At 46.3% G+C, this 18796-nt stretch overlaps 1 protein-coding gene across 1 annotated transcript in view; it reads right to left on the bottom strand.

The window, feature by feature from the left end:
• The window catches only part of EFHD1 (EF-hand domain family, member D1), a 43746-nt gene that overhangs the window by 10956 nt on the left and 13994 nt on the right, over positions 1 to 18796 (bottom strand). The window contains exons 2-3 of the mRNA XM_006866755.1: positions 6907 to 7054; positions 615 to 749 (exon numbers count right to left, since the gene is read on the bottom strand). Of these exons, the coding sequence (XP_006866817.1) occupies positions 615 to 749; positions 6907 to 7054 (283 nt within the window). The remainder of the gene's footprint in view (positions 1 to 614; positions 750 to 6906; positions 7055 to 18796) is intronic.

Genomic DNA, 18796 nt, shown 5'->3' with positions numbered 1-18796 from the left:
AAGTGTGCTCTGTGGAAGTGAGGCGTGCCCAGGAAGAGAGAAGCATTCAGGAATGTTTAATGACAGTGTGAGAATGAATGAATAGAAGAACCCAAAAGGGCTCTGGGACAATGGGCTGGAGAATCCTTCCCAACTACCCATCACTGCCATGGAGCAAAGACATGCAGAGCAAGCCGCCACGGACACCCATCCAGCCCTGTTACCCACTTGGTTACAACATGGGTTTGAGGTGTAGAAGCGAAGGTAGGTGATCAAGCAACTCAACTGTAGTTTTGAATAGAAAGGAATTCTTTAGGAAGATCTGCATAAAGTGTCCCAGTGGGTAAAGCATTGTGTCACTAACCAAAATGTCAGCGGTTTAAACCCACCAGCCTCTCTGCAGAAAAACAAGACTGTTGCCATCTGATTTTTTTGTTTGTTTGTTTTTCATCACTAGATCACACAGACACCATTCCCTCATTTCCTTGCAATTCTGCACACTACCCAGTCCCGGCTGCTGCTGTGCCCCACATGCCATAGATGAGTCAATGAGACAGTCCACTGAGGAGAGGACTTCTGTTGACCAGGATGACAGCATGAGGAATTGCCCTGCACGGGAGCCACAAGGCACCTACCTTGGCTTCAAAGAAGTCCTTGGCACCCTTGACACCCTCGAGAGCAACATCGATCTCGGAGAGTTTTGCCAGTGCCATCAGCCCACTATCTTCCTGAAGTTCCCCGGCTGCAGCCTTGTGGAAAATGAGCAGGAACTGTACAGAGCAGGGGAGGAAACAGGCAGAGGCGGTTAGAGTCAGAAATCTACAAGACTCCCCTCCAGCCTGAGCTCAAGTCACGGATGCCAAACTTATAAAAACAAGTGCTACGACTTACTTCTCTGCCTCTAATTGTCAAAGGGCATCCTGGTGTGGCTCTGTAGGATAAGCACTTGGTCACAGGGTTAGTTTGAGCTCCAAGGTTGGTAGTTCAAACTCACCAGCTGTTCCTCAGAAACCCTACACAGGGCCGCTATGGGTCAGAACTTTAACAACAACAATTGTCAAAAATGAAAACGTGCAGGAAATGAGTACCCTCATACCTAGTTGGCTGGAGTATGCATGGATTCAAACTTTTCAGAACATTTTAGAAGTATTTGTTGTTCTCAGCCGCCATTGAGTTGGCTCCTAACCCAAGGTGACCTCACCTTGGGATGGAGCAATGCCCAGTCCCATGCCATCCCCAAGATTGATGCGGGTTGGACTCTGACCTATAGGGGTTCCCTTGGCTAGTTTGCAGAATGAGACCACCAGAACTTTCTCCTCCTGGCCCATCTTTGTCTGGAAACTCCACTGAAACCAGTTCAGCATCATAGCAACATGCAAGTTTCCACTGACAGATGGACGGTGCCTGTGTATGGGGTGCGCTGGAGAGGAATTGAACCCAGGTCTCCAGCATGCAAGGCAGGAATTCTGCTAATGAGCCACCAATGTTGCCTTTGGCGACATTAACCAAAAATACAATGCAAGTGCCCTTCCAACTGTTAATCCTGGGGATCCATCTGTAGAAGCTTCCGCATGATAATGTAAGGGCTTTATTATGGAATCTCAGACGTTTTAAATACATTACTCTGTCATTTGAATTTTATCTAGAAAACCTTCCTCACCTCCAAGCTTTACATAAACAATTGTCATATGTTTTTGTCTAGTATTTTTATGGCTTTCAAAAAAACCACACATGTAAATCTTTAATCTCTAAAATCTAATCTGATCTATTCTGTGAAGTTAATCTTTAACCTTATTTTCTTCCAAATGGTTAGTTAGGAATCCTCACATCACTTATTAAATAATCCATCCTGTTCCTCCAGATTCAAAATGTGACCTGAATGATTTAATCTTGGACGCCACCTTGTACTGAGGCCTCCAAAGAATGAAGGTTTAAATAAATAAACAAGCCAAACTTGAAAGGCAGCACCCTCATTTTCTCTCACTTTCCCCCAAGGTCATATTCTGGTTGGTTTGTTTTTTAGCTGTCGTGTTTAGATGTTTTACAAATGTAGTTGTCAAAGTTATCCCAACTTCTACAATCGGTTTTTCCCGTTTAGAAATATACAGTGATGTACCAGCGTGGTTCAAAAAGTTCATGAAAAAATCTTTAGAGTCCTTTTTACCATGAACTTTATGAAGCCCCTTTGTATTCCATGTTATCAAAGAAAGAGGGCTTCGAGTGAGCCAAAATGGCGGCAGACTGGGCAGTATTCCGTTCCATGGTGCACAAAGTCACCTTGACTCACGTCACATGTCAGGGGCTGATTCAATAGCAGCTAGCAAGAACAAGGAAAAATGATGTCTAAGGTACGTCTTGCCTGCCCACAGGAATATAAGACTGTTTTTTCCCATGACCATCTCCCCTAAAATATGATCCTTCCCCATAGGGAAAAGAAAATCATCTAAAGTGGGGTCAGAGGTTAAACGACTTCAACAGGCTTTCCTCAAATTCCAACTTGGTTATCTTTTACTGCCAAGACTTCTAATTCCCAGAGGGATGCATGTTTCATTTAAATGAAAACCTCCATTTAACCATAACACAAAGAACCAAAAATGCTTTACAAATAAACCTGTCTTTGTCTTCCTGGCTTGAGGGGGTTCTAAGTCCACTGCGGAACATTGCCAAGTATAAATCAAAGGGTAAAGGAAGATGCTCAAACTTTAATAGCTTTATTGAAGCTGATAACGTTGTCTCTGCTTGACAAAAATCCCTCATTCATGCACTTGCAGCTTCCAACTCTCTCACTAGAGGCCAGCATAGGCTCAGCTGCTCTGGTTGGCTACAGACGGTTGGAGCCAGGATCTGGCCTTTCCCTGACTGTCCTGGTCAAATTCTCACGGAAGAGATTTCAGCAACAAAGATTTGATGCTGCAGTAAGCCCTGCATGGAGAAAGGGTACGTCATCAAGTCCCCTGTCCATCCTTCAAGACATTTCATTTATAGAAGGTTCCAACCTCATCTACCAGGCAAAGACAGAACAAGTCGCCCACCCCACACCAGCCAATTCAGCTTTCTCACACCAAATGCAGAGATGACCATGTTCATATTCACAGAAGAGCTCTGTATACTAGAAAAACAAATCCAAAGTCTATTCCCTAAAGTGGTTCTCTCTAAATCCTTTGATCTGATGTGGACCCAGATAGCAGGCAAGCAAGCTACGCGCTCAGCAGATCACGACCTGCATTGAGTGGTGCTGCTAACCTCAAGGTCAGTAGTTCGAAACTACCAGCCGTTCTGAGGAAGATAAGGCTTTCTGCTCCTGTAAAGATTTACAGATGTAGAAAGTTTTTGCAGGGTCGCTATGAATTGGAACCAACTCCACAGCATACCACCAACCCTACTATAACCTTCGGATCCCTTCCCGCCACCCAGATCAAGGGGAAAAAACCCAAAAAAATCCAGCTCCATCTAAAATGGCCAGCCTCCCATAAAGCTGGCCAGGTATTTCCACTAAATGTTCACTACCCATTACTGCAGGACAGTTTCTCCAATGGCCCAGCCATTCGGTCTTGTTTGTCTTTCTATTTATAGTCTACAAAGACTGGTATGTTGTGGAAAAATTGGAAACTGTCCTAGCTGTGACTAGGGGGATGGGGGGGACAGGGCTGGGGAGGGAAGGAAAAACAGAAAACAAAGAGACCAAGAAAGAACCAACAAAGCCAAAGTGTTGTCTCAGTGACAAACCAGTAAACGCTACTGTTGATTTTAGGAAATTTTTAACTTCGTGGCTCCGGCTAGTTATGCAAACTTCTCTGATTAGTTAGAATTCTTTGTTTGCCAGTGACAGAAGTAGCTAAAGGAAAAAGGAGATATTTATTATTTATTATATATTTAGATCTTTATTATAGGGCAGGAGGAAGACCAGAGCTGGAGTGACCACACTTTCGGGGATTGGAGGCCATACTGCCGCTCATCTCTGGTTCATCCCATTGAATTCCTCTTTCAGCACGCCATAGTATTTTAGTCCCAACATGCTGTTGGTTCAGTCTGGCCAGGAGTACCTGCCAGTACCGTCAGAACTGCCGGGGACCCACCCTGGGAAAGGAAGGGTGGAAAGAGAGAATGGGACCTCTAGTTCCCAGAATAGAAAGAGCACCTGGGACCCACTTTTAGATTATTAAAGCCAGACAACGAACTATCCGTGCTCGCAGCCTTTTTTCAAAATGTCAATACACACACATACCTATTGTGGCACAGTGGTTAAAGTGCTCTTTCCACCACGTGAACACAGCATCAGGCCTCTAGCACTTACAACCTGGGAGGAAGCCAGCACAGCAAGGTAATCAAAGGAGGAGTTTGGGCAGTGAAGTCAATGGCAAATCTTATACCTCTGGGTGCTCAGCTAGACATGGAAGAACACAACAGGGCTCTGAATCCACCAAGGATCTAATGCAAACACCACTGAAGCATCAGAAAAGGGGCTGGGAAGCCAGGATAAGAATGCTTTGGAGTTACCCAAGTCTCTGATGTCCATCATTACTGAGAAATGACCAAAATGCTAACCAAACATCTTAGAATTGGGGAGAGTGTCTCTGATAGCCCCTGAACAAATCAGAGAGTCAGCTCAGTGGGTGATTTGCACAGCCCTCCAAATACCCTCTTAATTTCTGTTCCTCAGAGGCTACAACTTGGCCACAAAACCTCTTTCCCTAACGTTCTCTCCAAAGCTTCCTTAAGGCCAAAGCTTGTACCTTCTGCACTGTGGGGGTGGCATGAGGCCAGAGAGCTGGCACCTGGTCTCGGGTCGATGCCTGGCGATGATGCCCAACACAGGATTCTGTGATCTGCTATCTGCTTATCTCTTGATTCAGGAAAGAAAGAAATGGGATGCTCTGTAGAAGAGATTTGTGGGCAACAGGTCAAGAGTGAGGGACAAACTCAGTTTCATCCCAGGTGGGGAAGGGACTCATGGCTGTTGGTTTAACTGCAGAGACTCCCAGGAAAAGCATATATGGTCCCATTTAGCTTGGTTGGAGGAGCCCTGGTAGCGTAGAGCGTTATGAATTGGACTGCTAAACGAAATGTCAGTAGTTCAAATCTACCAGCTGCTCTGGGGAAGAAAGATGAGGCGTTCTGCTTCTGGAAAGATTTATAGCCTTGGAAATCCCATGCAGGGTTGCTATGAGTTGGAAGTGACTCGAAAGTACGCAATCACCAGCTTGGATGAAGACTTGAGTTTAGCTAAAGGTCTCACCATCAAAACCAGACAGCAGCGCTCCACCTAGAACAATCTAGGTAAACAAAAGGAAGTAACAACAGCCCTCGCTGCTCTCGGGATCGGTTCCCGAGGGTTCCCAATGAGACAGGACCGTGAACAAGACGGGGCACCAACGTTATTACAATTACAAATCATACCGTCACAGCTGGAGGCCTTGTAATAAAACTCATACAAGGACACTCTCTTCCTTGCGGGGCTGCAACGTTGTCAGGAAAGAAAGCAGATGACCTCCATGCCCCCCACACACAGATACCAAACCCCACCCCCCCGACCAGAAATGGCTTTATCACCGAGGTCCTCAGCCGTTTGGGGGTTGGCTGTGGATGTTCTGTGAACTCTTTGAACACACACTGAAATGTGCCTACAATTTCAGGGAATCAAAGACCAATGAGGCCCATGTCTGGACTGTTCCGGAAGAGTGGATTCATGAGCATGGATTAAAACCTCTTGCGTTACTGCTTTTTTTAAAAAATACTATTTTAAAAAGCTTATTATAAAGTTTTAATATATAAAAGAATATAAAATGATAAAACCACCAAACATTGTACCTATAAACACCCTGGTGTGGGGCTGTGGATTAATGCACCAGACTGCAAAGCCATTTGAACTATAAGGTTGGTGGTTCAAGCTCACCAGTTGCTCCTTGGAAACCCTATACAGGGTCACTATGGATCGGAACCGACTCGACGGCACTTAGCAACAACAACAAGGAATTGTAAGTAAGGGTTTTTCCGGATTCCTCTGGTGTACAGTTTACTCCAATGGGTCATTGTGGTTAGTGAGTTGTGTAATGTCTCTTCTAGCCACAGTCTGTAACTCCCAACAAATGACATCTCTGCTCTGCTGGATCTGGGTAAGAGAAAGTGGGACAAGACACTGATAGGAAGACATGATTCAGTTGTGGAGGTAAGCACAGTTCACTGTAATTGTGGAAACTTGAAATGAGTCCTCTTAGACGCAGGAGTGGGGATTTTGGTACCATGAAAGAAGAAGAGTCAGCTGTGGAATGCATCCTTGGGGTGCACTGAATCTCCTCAACCCAGTGACAGAAAGCTGTGACCCCAGGGGAGGGGCAAAGTAGCAGCGGAACCAAGGACCAGAGCCCATGACAGAGCAATGGCAGTAAGGCTGAGTGCTTTGGGGCAGGAAGCTTGCTTGTAGAGTGGGGAGCCACCAGGCACTTAAGTGGGGAGCTACATTTGCTGCCACGTGGAGCTAGAGTTGAGGGCCTTCAGGCTGAGGTTAAAGGTGCAGTTGTGTGTCTTGTGGATAGGTCTCAGCTACTGACCGGAACAATGCCCTGAGCAGTTCTGACCTTGAATTGTAACCGGTTAACTTCCCTAATAAACCCGTAGCTGGGAGTATGGTGCCTTGAGTTCTGTGTGGCTACCACGGAGAGTTATCAAACCCACTAGTGAAACAGAGAGTGTTGTGGAAGGAATGGCTGCTTGGCTGCTGGTCCTTTTGCATTTCTGCTCTTCATACTGGTTTCCAATCTGCTTACTGGCCATTTCCCCACAACAGTACTATTAGCCACTATAAAGCAGAACCGTAGGCTGAATACCCAAACGGCAGTCTAGAACGGTTAGGCCCATGTACGCCCTGTGGAGCTGCAAATCTGCATTCTCTTGGGGGCAAAGGGCTCCGCACCAGCAGCACACAGGTACCTCACGGAGGTTGAGCTTGCCATCAAAGTCCTCGTCCACCTCCTTGATCATGCTCTTCAGGCCCAGGTGGGTCTGGGGGGCTCCCAGTTTCTCCATCATCAGCTTCAACTCCATCAGGTCAATGTAGCCATCTCGCCCTGCATCGTACCTGCAGGGTTAGAGGAAAAGACACTTGCTATTCTCCCAGACATGGCTCCTTTGGGTTCCTGGACTGAAACAAGACTCACATGCCTCCTGCTTTGTAACATTCCCAGGCACTCCTCAGCAGAGGACTCTACATTAGGATTGCTGCCATTCCAAGTAGATCTGGTACCACACCTGTGTTCTTCATGACTTTGGTCTCCTCAACTTAACCCCAAGTTTCTGGAGGATGGAAACTATCCTTGGTTCTCGTCATGTCCCCCAGTTTGGGTCAACAAACACTGAGTCCATCCTGAAGCAGGACCCCCCGCAGAGTACAGGAACACCCCCCCATATGCTCAAACCACACGTAAGGGACTGAACTGCCAGCCCCAGGAGCCTTCTCTTGGTCACCATCCTGGTGAATTGGCCACCACCTCCATTTCCACCGACCCCTCATCGATCACTCCTCCTCCCTTCCTCTCTGGTTCCCTGCATCTCCAGGAGCTTCACGGTGGATCAGGCCCCACGCTCGGCTTTTATACTCCAGGCTGGCCTTCACTTTAGTGCCTGTGACTGCCACAGGGCTTTCAGCCTCACTCACTCACAGAGAGGACACCTGTGCTGGTTGGGTCTCAGGCACTGGAGACCCCTGCTGGACACAAAGCAAGCTCATGGGGGCGGGGAGAGGTGGATAGGCCCTCCCTAGCAGCTAGGCAAGCCCCACTGAGTCTTCTCCTCCTTCACTTTGGCCTTTGCTTCCTCCCTGCCACTGCTCCTCTCCTCAGGACAGGGGACTGTCCTCCCTCCAGGAGGCCCAGCCTACTGGCCACTTACAGAAGACTCCTTGCTGCGTAGCACTAGAAGAGCTTGTTTGAAAAAAACAGCAACCAAGCTTCCTCTTCCTCCTCTTCCCAAACCACAAAATCTCACCAATAATAGGAACCACCAACACCACCCAAGAACTGTGGCCTTGGGACGAAGAGATCTGGACTAGCATGCACTGGTGGTATTTAAGGCCCGGGGTCAGGAAGCGCTGCTCAGTGAGCAGACTCCTTTCCTCCCACCCAGAGTGCCTCCCCCAGAGCACAGGGAGGCCCCTACAGCCTCCTCAAATCTCCAAAAGTACCCACTGATGGTCAGCATCTGCCACCTCCCTCTCTGTGGATTCTGTGAACGCCCCACTAGACACCTGAGATCTCCGGTCCTGGGAGCTCTGGGGCAGGTCAGGCAGGATTCCAGGACCGGAAAGCAGCAGGGTGCTTCATGGTTCTAGGAGGTGAGCAGCATACGAGAACTGAGACAGATAAGGGAGGACCCAGTATCCTTAGAGGACTGTTTGTGGACATCTAACAAAGGAAGCAATGATTTCCATGGTCCACTAAAAATGACCCAGCTCCCTCTACCACAGACCACTGCGTCTCATCCCCCAGGCCCACAGAACGAGAATAGGACAGCTATGAGCGCTGACTTAGTGAGTTCTTACTATTAAGAACTCAGTGAGTTGTGTACTATTAAGATTTTCATCCTCTCAAAAGAGGAAGACACCCCAGTGAGATGCAACGAGACAGCAGCAGCCACAAAAGGGCTCAAACACAACAACTATGCAGTGTTTCCTTCGGTCATGCATCAGGGTCACTATGAGTCAAGAAGCAACTTGATGGCACCTAACAAAAACAACAACTTTACAGACAGAGAAAATGAAGCTCACAGACTTGGTAACTTGGACAAGAGCTCCAAGAAAGGAAGCGATTAGAGCTAGGATTGACTCTAGATCCTGTAATTTCAGAACCTTGAACCAATCATTATGTTTTCTTGCCTTAAGACCAACAAATACCATAAAAATAACCCATTTACTTTAAAAAAAACCAAAACTTTTTGAGTTAATTAATACTTTTTGTCATTTATATGGAGTCCTGGTGTGGTGGTGCAGTCATTTGAACCACAATGTTGATGGTTCAAGCTCACCAGCCGCTCCCTGGAAACCCTATACATGGTCGCTAAGGGTCAAAACTGACTCGATGGCACTGAGCAACAACAACATAATCTACATACTATAAAATTTACACCTTTTTTAAATGTACAATCCAGTGTTTTTAGTATGCCACGACGTTCTGCAACCATCATTCACTGACCCCAGGACATTTTCATTGCCTCAAAAAGAAAAAGTCACTCCCCAATGCTAATTGCTGGCAATCACAAACCAAGATGGAGTTGCCTATTCTGGACACTTTACAGCAATGGAATCTTACAATATGGGGTCAGACGCAAAAGGACAAATGCCATATGGCTGCAGTATCTGGAATATCTAGACTACACAAAGTCAGAGAGACAGAAAAGTGTACCAGAGGTTACCAGGGTGCTGGGGAGGTAGGGAATGATTGATCGTGGGTACAGCGTGATAAAGATAGTGGTGATGGTTGTACACAAGGCCTCAGGGTACACGGGTTCAGTGCTAACCAAAAGGCCTGCGGTTCAAACCCATCAGCTGCTCCGAGAGAGAAAGAAGAAGCTGTCTGCTTCTGTACACATTTACAGCCTAGGTAGCCCTAGGGGGCAGTTCTACTCTGTCCTACAGGTCACTGTGACTCGAATCGGCTTGATTCAATTCTGACTCAAATACTTGGTAACGGGCATCTTCACACAGAAGAAATCCTGGTGGCGCAGTGGTTAAACGCTCAGCTACCAACCAGTTAGAACTTCATGAAGCTGCTCCACGGAAGAAAGACGTGACGTTCTGCTTGTGTAAAGATGAGATTGTTGTTGTTAGGTGACGTCGAGTCGGTTCCAACCCAGAGGGATCCTGTATAGGGTTTCCAAGGAGCAGCTGGTGAGCTTGAACTGCCAACCTTGCTGTTCAAACCAACATTAACCCACAGCGCCACATCAGCCTTGGAAACCTATGGGAGCAGTTCTACTCTGTCCTATAGGGGGCGCTAAGAGTCAGAATCAACTTGACGGCAAGAAGTTTGGTTTAGTTTTGGATGATTGTATGATACTGTGAATGTACTTAATGCCATTGAATTGTAAACTTCAGAATGTTTAACGTTGTACATTTTTAGGTTATACATATTTTACCACAATGAAAAATCACAAGAGAAAGCTCTCACAGATGAAATCAGGGTAGAAAGAACAAAAAGGCATGAATACTTACTGAAAAAGAGCACACTTCTCCCACCTGGAGGCAGTCAGCTAACTAAAAGCCTGTTAGTTGGAGGCACCCAAGGTAGTGAGTTGGGATGTAAGCAAGTATGTGGGTTTAAGGACTGAGGGATATATGGCCAAGGGAAGCAGAGGGCTGTCTTCAGATGTTGCTTTTAAACTTACTGGAGTCCTGGTGTGATGCTGTAGGATAAGCACTGGACTGTTAACCAGCAGGTCAGTGGTCCAAACCCTTGGGAACCCTATACAGGATTGTTAGGACTTGGAACTGACTTGAAGGCACTTAACAACAAACAAACCAACACCTGTCGTGCTGGAATCCATTCTGGCTCATAGCCACCCCATGAGCTTACAGAGTAGAACCGCTACAAAGGGTTTTCTAGACTGCCATCTTAACAGAGAGATTGACAAGCCTTTCTTCCACAGTGCCACTGAGTGGGTTTGAACGGTCAATGTTTAGGTTCGCAGCTGAGCAACAAACCATTTTTGCCACCCAGGGACCCTTCTAAACTTCTCCAGGGCCCCAGAGGGCTGTGTGTGGAAGTGGGCTGTGCATGCTCACTGCACATGGGCTGTGGACTTGCATTAAAACCCAAGGAAGGGTTTTCTGGCAAAAACAACCTAGAAGAATAGAAAAAGTAAAGAGAGCTCTTGCAAACAGGCGAGAGGGAAGGTCTCTGTTACATGAGTCCCTAGTCAAAGGAAACCGGTTTCTTTAGTGTGGAACTTTCCAGAGCCTTCCATATGGTAATTTGTCTGAAATGTACAAGAGGGAAACAGAGCACACAATCGTCCGCATTGTTCCTAGTTTTCCCATTGGTGAAGGTGCATCTGAGCATTCTAGTGTTCCAAGAAAACACTGTGATTTCTCTGGGTAATTGAACATTAGAAGGGGTAGGCAACTCGAAGACCTCTACCGAAGGCCACACCCAGTCCATCTAGGGCTGTCTGTCTGGCCTCACAGCAAGTCTGCGGGACAAAGTAGAACTGTCCCACAGGTTTCCAAGGCTGTAAATCTTTACGGAAGCAGACTGCTTTCCTGGAGGAGCAGCTGGTGACCTTTGGGTTAGCAGCTGACTGCTGTAACCACGGTATCACCCAGGTTCCTAATCACCACCAAGACCCCTTATGGAGGTAATGCATGTTTGGACAAAGTTTGCAGAAAAGATGAAACATTGAAGGCTGAGCCAGGGTATTCTGCTGGGAGTTGTCAAGGTTTGGCTTAGCCAAGAAGGGGAGGAAGGGAAGTAAAGGGCGTGAGGAAGAGCTAGTAAAGTTCAAGTCTAAAGCAAGAAGCCTGGGGAGAGGAAGGCCCCAGTAACAGAAGATGAACCACAAGGAGATATCACCCCACACCCACTAGAATGTCTGTTATCAGAAAAACAGGAAGTAATAGATATTGGCAAAGATGTGGGCATATAAAATGGTATTGCTGCTGAGGATCGTTTGACAGTTGATACAAAAGTTAAAGAGAAATATCTTGTCGTTGTTAAATGCTGCCGAGTTGGTTCTGACTCATAGGAATCCTGTATAGGGTTCCCAAGGAGTGGCTGGTAGGTTTGATTCCCTGACCTTTGGTTAACAGCCCAGTGTTTATCCTACAGCACCACACCAGGACTCCCTGAATTACCTTTTGTTAACGGCCATCAAGTGGGTTCCCACTCATAGTGACCCTGTATTGGGTTTCTCAGGACCTTGCAGTTCAAACTGACCCTGAGGTCCCAGTGCATTACCCTGCAGGACCACACCACGACTCTTAACAACTTCCATGTCAGTTATAAACCTAAACAAGTCTATGAGCATATGCTTGATAGCAGCATTGTTAACAATTGTCAAAGGTGGAAGAAACTTGTAGAGTGTCCTTCAATGATGAACGGATAAACAAAAGGTGGCATAGCCATACAATGTGGTCATAAACAGGAGTGAAGTTCTGTGGCCAGCACAGGACAAACCCTGCAGATAACCTGTAAGTGAACTGAGTCAGGTACAAGGAGAGAGAACTGCATGGTTCCACTGATTCATACAGGAGCTCTGGTAGCGTAGTGGTTATGAATCGGGCTGCGAACCTTAAGGTCAGCAGTTCGAAACTACCAGCTGTTCCGCGGGAGAAAGATGAGGCTTTCTGCTCCCATCAAGATTTACAGCCTCGGAAACCCTGTACAGGGTCGCCATGGGTCGGAATCGACTCGACGACACTTAACAACAACAACTGATTCGTACAGACAGAGAGAAAAGAAGTTAGTTACTAGGAGATGGGCTGTGGAGAGAGAGTAATGGGGAACTATTTTTAATGGGAATAAAGTTTCTGTTGAGGATGATCAGAAAGACCTGAAAAATACTAGTGATGGTTGGTTACAAAACATTGCTAACAGACTTAATACCGCTGACCTGTATGGTCAAAAATGGTAAATTTTACTTCTGTATCTTTTACAATGTTGTTGTTAAGTGCCATAGATTCAGTTCCGACCCTGTATTGGGTTTCCCAGGAGCAGCTGGTAGATTTGAACTGCTCACCTTGTGGTTAGCAGTCCAGTGCTTATCCTGTAGCACCATATGAGGCCAATAGTTAAAACAAAAATAAAAAATGGAGGGGCATCTCCAAGGCTGAGACAGAGACGAAAGGCCCCATGAATCACCTCTTCCCTCCCATGTACTCAGATGAGTGATACCCAGGTTTCCTTTGTTCCAGCTGTAGCACCAGCCAAGTCTTTAAAGTCCCGGCAGGCCTATAAAGTGACCACATGAGTGGTGTCCCCTCCCTGGTGGGGTTTCCATCCCTCTTCAAAGTGACCCTCTGGGAAGCTTTGTCTACAGTCACCTGCCTCAGGGTCTGGATTCGTAAGCTTTGCAAGACAGACAGGAAAAAACTGCCCATGCCTCTCCCCCACTCCCCGGTGGCTCATGGCATTCCGATGCCTGTCCAGTGCTTTGTACACAAAAGAAGTTCAAACATTTCATCTAACAACCTACCTTGGTCTGCTTTATAATTCCCAATGCATTGTCTCATCTCTGACTCCTTCTGATCTTTACAACACTCCTATGAAGAATTAATAATAGTTGCCTCCGTTTATGGTGGATGGAGTGCTTACTAAGTGTGCTACCCTCAGCTCTATGCTAAATGATCTCATTTAATCAAGAGTGCAGTCAGGTGGCAAAAAATGAAGTTGGTGGTAGATCAGAATTCACCTGGAATTGCCATGCTGTTGTTGTTAAGTGCCATCGAGTCGATTCCGACCCATAACGACCCTGTTTAGGGTTTCCGAGGAGCCAGCTGGTGAGCTTGAACCACCGATCTTGCAGTTCAAACGGCTTTACAGTCTGGCGCATTAACCCACAGTGCCACACCAGGACTCCATAGCAAGTGCTAAACTCTCTATAGGGGCAGGGAAGGCAAGCATGGTGGTCATTTGAGCTTGACTATTGAAGTTGTCAGGAGTCCTGGTGTGGCGCTGTAGGATAAACACCGGACTGCAAACCTCAAGTTCGACAGTTCAAACCCACCAGCCATTCCTTAGAAACCTTATCCAGGGTTGCTATGAATCAGAACCAACTCAACAACACATAACAACAACTCTTCTAAGGAGCCTCGGGAGCACAACGATTAAGCATTCAGCTGTTTGCTGAACAAAAGATTTGTGGTTTGAACCCACCAGAGGTTCCTTAGGAGAAAAGATCTGGCAGTCTGCTCCTATAAATATCATTGTTGATGCTGAGTGCTATCAAGTCGGTTCTAACTCATAGCGACCCTGTACAGGGTTTTCAAGGAGTGATTGGTGGATTTGAACTGCCGATCTTGCGGTTCAAATCAACCTAGTGGTCGAATACGTATCCTACAGTGTCACACCAGAGCCTAGGAAACCCTATGGGGCAGTTCCACTCTGCCACAAAGGGTCACTAGGGGTCAGGATCTACTCAAGTGCACATAACAGTGACCCCTTCTTCAACTTGGCTCAGATATCAGGGGAGGTAGTGTGGATATTCAATGCCCCAATGAGCCGATCACTAATGCAACTGTGAGACTTCGCACTTCTGTAATTCACATCTGAAGATTTAGCCAGAAATGAGAGTGATGTTCAATTTCTTGGTCCTACAAAGGTGGGTTGTGATTTTGACCCCCAAGTGTGCCAACTCTTGTGGGCATGGACCATCTTCAAGACTAAGGGAAGTCCTGGGGGTAGCAGGCTAGGATACCAAAAGGAGGTGAAGAACTAGTTTGACTGCTGGAACTTTAGCCTGTCTGCCTGTGTCTCCTGTGTTGGGCACCCGATTTTGCAAAACCGAATAAAGACAACGTCACTCTCACCAAAATGAGTACAGATTGGATTACCTGAGCATCTGTCAGTATGGACAACGTTTCTCACACAAGCATGCCAGGGCTACACTATATGTTAACTTTTAGCCAAGAGAAGTCCAATATTGCCATATTGCAAACTTTTGGAAAAACAATCTCATCCCAGACAAGCCCTTTAAATGTAATCCAATTTAATCCCTCCATACTACTCTGAGGAGTCCTGGTGTGGTGCTGTAGGATAAGCACTTGCTAACCGCAAGTTCAGCAGTTCAAACCCACCAGTTGCTCCTCAGAAACCCCATACAAGGACCCAACTCAAAAGCATTAACAACACTCCTCTGAGGAATGTGGTTCTACCTGGCTCCCAGAGACATTAATTAGATCAAGGTCACTGAGCTCAGTGAAATCAACCAGCCCAAGGTGACATGGTCTGGTCTATTGTTAACTAGCTAGGACCAGCTGACTTTCCAAGCTTGTGGCTCTGCTCAGGGGTTGGATTAGACAAACCACCAGGAATGAGTTATAGGAAGACCAAACAAAGCCATGCCCATTGCTGCCAAGTAATTTCTGATTCATGGTGACTACAAGTCACAGAAGAGAATTGCTCCCATGGGGCTTTCTCTCGGATGTGATCTCAGAAGCAGATCACTAGACCACTGGGTGGGTTTGAACCACCAACCTTTAGGTTAATAGTGGAGCTTTTGCCTCTCAAGGCAACAAGGGAGACTTAATATCCAGGTCATTCCTATAAAATGCTAAGGTGGCCCCTCCGTTGTTGTTCGTTGTTAAGCACCATCGAGTTGCTTCTGACTCATGGTGACCCTGTTTAGGGTTTTTAAGGAACAACTGGTGGGTTTGAACGATTATAATGCCACATCAGCAGTGTGAGGTGGGCCCTCTAGTGACGAATTAAAGACAGAAACAAGTTGACCACGGTTAAAATTTATATATATATATATATATATATAAAATTTTAAAAAATGTTTTATTGTGAATTATGTGATCGTTTACATGGGAGAACATTAGTTTTACATTCATCCTATCCTATATCGTTTCATTGCCATGGTTACAATCCCTTCCATGCATCATCAACCAACCAAAGGGTATACCCTACAAGCCTGCCTCCCCACCCCACCCCGCTCGTCAGCACACAGCCCCTCTCCCTCTCTGGATCTAAAGTCTCCAGCTGCTCCATTGCTCCATGTCATCATCTCTGCCTCCATCTCAGGCATCACTGCTTCTCTGGGTAGGGTCCCCGCTCTCTGCTCTTCTCCCTTGATGGTCCTAGGGACCTCCGCTCCCCTCCTTGCTACAAAGCGTCTACCTTTACATTTCCAACCCTCACAATCAGTTCTGATAACAATGATTCCAAGGTTAAGATTTAGTGGGATGTGTCCTGGATAAGTTAGGTTGTTGTCATTCCGTGCCGTTGAGGTGGTTCCGACTCACAGTGACTTCCAAGAAGTAGCTGGTGGGTTTGAACATCCAACCTTGCAGTTAGCAACCCAGTGTGTACCCTATAAATACCAGGTATTTAAAGAATAAAGAAAATGATGAGGGCTGAGGTAAGTTTGGGGATAACATCAGTTTGAGTATCACTTGGTGGATGTGAAATTAGGAAATGACCCCAAACAGAGAGGTGGGAGAAGAGAGAAAGGGGGCATGTTTTCAACCTACGCAAAAAAAAAGATCCCAGTTTCCACTATTCGGAGAAGCAGTGACACCAGAGATGGAGGCAGAGATGATGACATGGAGAGATGGAGCAGCTGGGAACCCTGGCCTCAGGGAGGGAGAGGGGCTGTGTGCTGATGGCACGGGGGCAGGCTTGCGGGGTGTGCCTTTGGTTGTTTGGATGGTTGTATATTCCTGAGTTCTTCGGTGTACATTAAACAATAGAAACCCACAAAAACAGAGGGAATGGAAGCAAATGCTGCTGAATGATGATGCGTGGAGGGGATTGTAATCATTGCAATGAAACGAAATACCATAGGATGAATGTCAAGCTGATGTTCTCCCATGTAAACTATCACTCAATTCACAACAAAAACTTAAAAAAAAAAAAAAAAAAAAGGTCCTGGTTTCCAGCATCTACAAGGTACAAGCCCCTGACAACCCCACCTGCAAACAGGTGATCTTATACTCAAGTTCCAGGCCTGCAGAGAGGCACACTTTGTCCAGAAACCTCGACTCCATTCACAAGCCATGGACATGTTCTCACTTTTCTTGAAGACAATTCAGAATCCAGCCAGGTAGGAAGAAGGAATAGTGCCTAGATAGGTTAGTCCCACACTCCTGGTTGTGTACTACCCAATTGGGCTGGGCCACCCCCTAGGGCACTCTAGCGGGCACAAGCAGCCCTAGTTTGAGGAGCACTCCAGCAGCCCTTTTATCAACCAAAGGCCAACACGCAAGGGACGACAGAGCCAGTTTCCAGTGACTGGAAGTGCTGAGTCCTCCTCCCCCATGAATCCTGACTCTTTCAGCTTCTACTGTGCAGAGCCCCTGGGGCTTTCTTGGTTTTCACCCCCTCCAGAATAATGCTGCCATTAAAGAAGAAAGACCCTGCCAGCCTTTGTTTGCCTGAGAGATGCCCAGCTCAGCTTGCAGACATTCCATAGACATCCTGGGTTGGGCAGTGAGGTCTCAGAGGGGGCACAGTCAAGAAAAGACCTTAGTCTGGGGAGAGGGGTTGTCTAAGCTAGAGACCACCAGGACCCTCGAGCTCTTCTTCACACGGAGATGCCTTGTATGGAAATCGTACACCCTCATTTCAGTCAAGGGACGCTACTCCAAGAGTGGTCTGGAAGGACAGCTGCGACAGTGTCACCAGAATTGTTAGAAATACAGAATCTCACGTCCTACCACAGACCTGCACTTCACAAGATCCCACCCTGGAGATCCCAGGCTCTTCTAAGTCCGGAAGGAGACCCAGTGGGTGTCCCACAGACCTACACTTCACAAGATCCCACCCTGGTGATCCCAGGCTCTTCTAAGTCCGGAAGGAGACCCAGTGGGTGTCCCAAACTGCGCCTTATCCAGATGCACCCTGGGGATTCCCCAAGTCAAAGGAGTCATTCTTTCTCTGCATCTCCCTGATTCAGTCTTAGGAGAAACCCAAGCAAGGAAGGTGAGGCTTCACCTCAGTTACTTTGGACGTGTTATCAGAAAAGACCAATCACTAAAAAAGGATGTCATGGGTGGTAATGTCAAGGGTCAGTGAAAACGAGGAACCCCCCTCCCCATGAGATGGATGGGCACAGCATACGCAGCAATGGACTCAAAACTACCAAAACCACGAAGATGGTTCAGGACTAGCAACACAAGGCCACCATCAGTCAGCGCTGCAACTAACAACAATAGCAACATTTTCAGCCTCCTACCTTCGATTTTCATGGAATACTTGACAAAGCCATGTGTTATGATGCGGTGCAGAAAGATCTGGCACTAGAAACCCCAACGAAAAGAACACACTCAGCCTCTCAATCTGAAAGAGTTGAAGAAAAAAATTCAAGTCTCAACTTGCAATAATGAAGGATGCTATGGGCAAAATATTGAATGATGAAGAAAGCATCAAAAGATGGAAGGAATGCACAGAGTTACTGTCTCAAAAAGAGTTGGTCAATGTTCAACCATTTCAAAAGATGGTACTGAAGGAAGAAGTCCAAGCTGTACTGAACGTATTGGTGAAAAACAGGGCTCCAGGGATTGACAGAAAACACACTGAAGTATTTAAACAAACTGATGCTACGCTAGAAATGCTCACTTGTCTGTGCCAAGAAGTCTGGAAGACAGCTACCTGGCCAACAGATTGGAAAAGATCCATATTTGTGCCCATTCAAAAGAAAGGAGCCTCAACGGAACGCAGAAATCATCAAACAATATCATTAATATCACATGCAAAATTTCTGAAGAGAATTCAAAAGCAGTTGCAACACTACATCCACAGGGAGCAGCCAGAGAAATTCAAATCATATTCAGAAGACGACCTGGGACAGAGTCCTGATTTGAAACCTATTGAATGGTTTAAAATCAGGAAAGGCTTGCGTCAAGTTTGTGCCAAGGTTATATCTTTTCACCATTCTTACTCAATCTGTGTGCTGAGCAAATAATCCAACAAACTGGATTATGTGAAGAAGAATGTGACATCAAGATTGGAGGAAGACTCATTAAAAACCTGCCATATGACCTAAATGTGAGTCCCAGAATTATGAAGATCATCAATGAAAAAATTGGGACAAATGTGAAGGCACTAATGATGGGAATACATGGACTACAAAATATTTTGGAAACCACACAAACAAAAATAGACAAAATAGA

Source organism: Chrysochloris asiatica, unplaced genomic scaffold, assembly GCF_000296735.1.
Source record: "Chrysochloris asiatica unplaced genomic scaffold, ChrAsi1.0 scaffold00096, whole genome shotgun sequence".
In the NCBI taxonomy this organism is placed as follows: Eukaryota; Metazoa; Chordata; class Mammalia; order Afrosoricida; family Chrysochloridae; genus Chrysochloris; species Chrysochloris asiatica.
The sequence above is the reverse complement of the archived record's forward strand: the minus strand, read 5'-3'. Positions and strand labels throughout refer to the sequence as shown.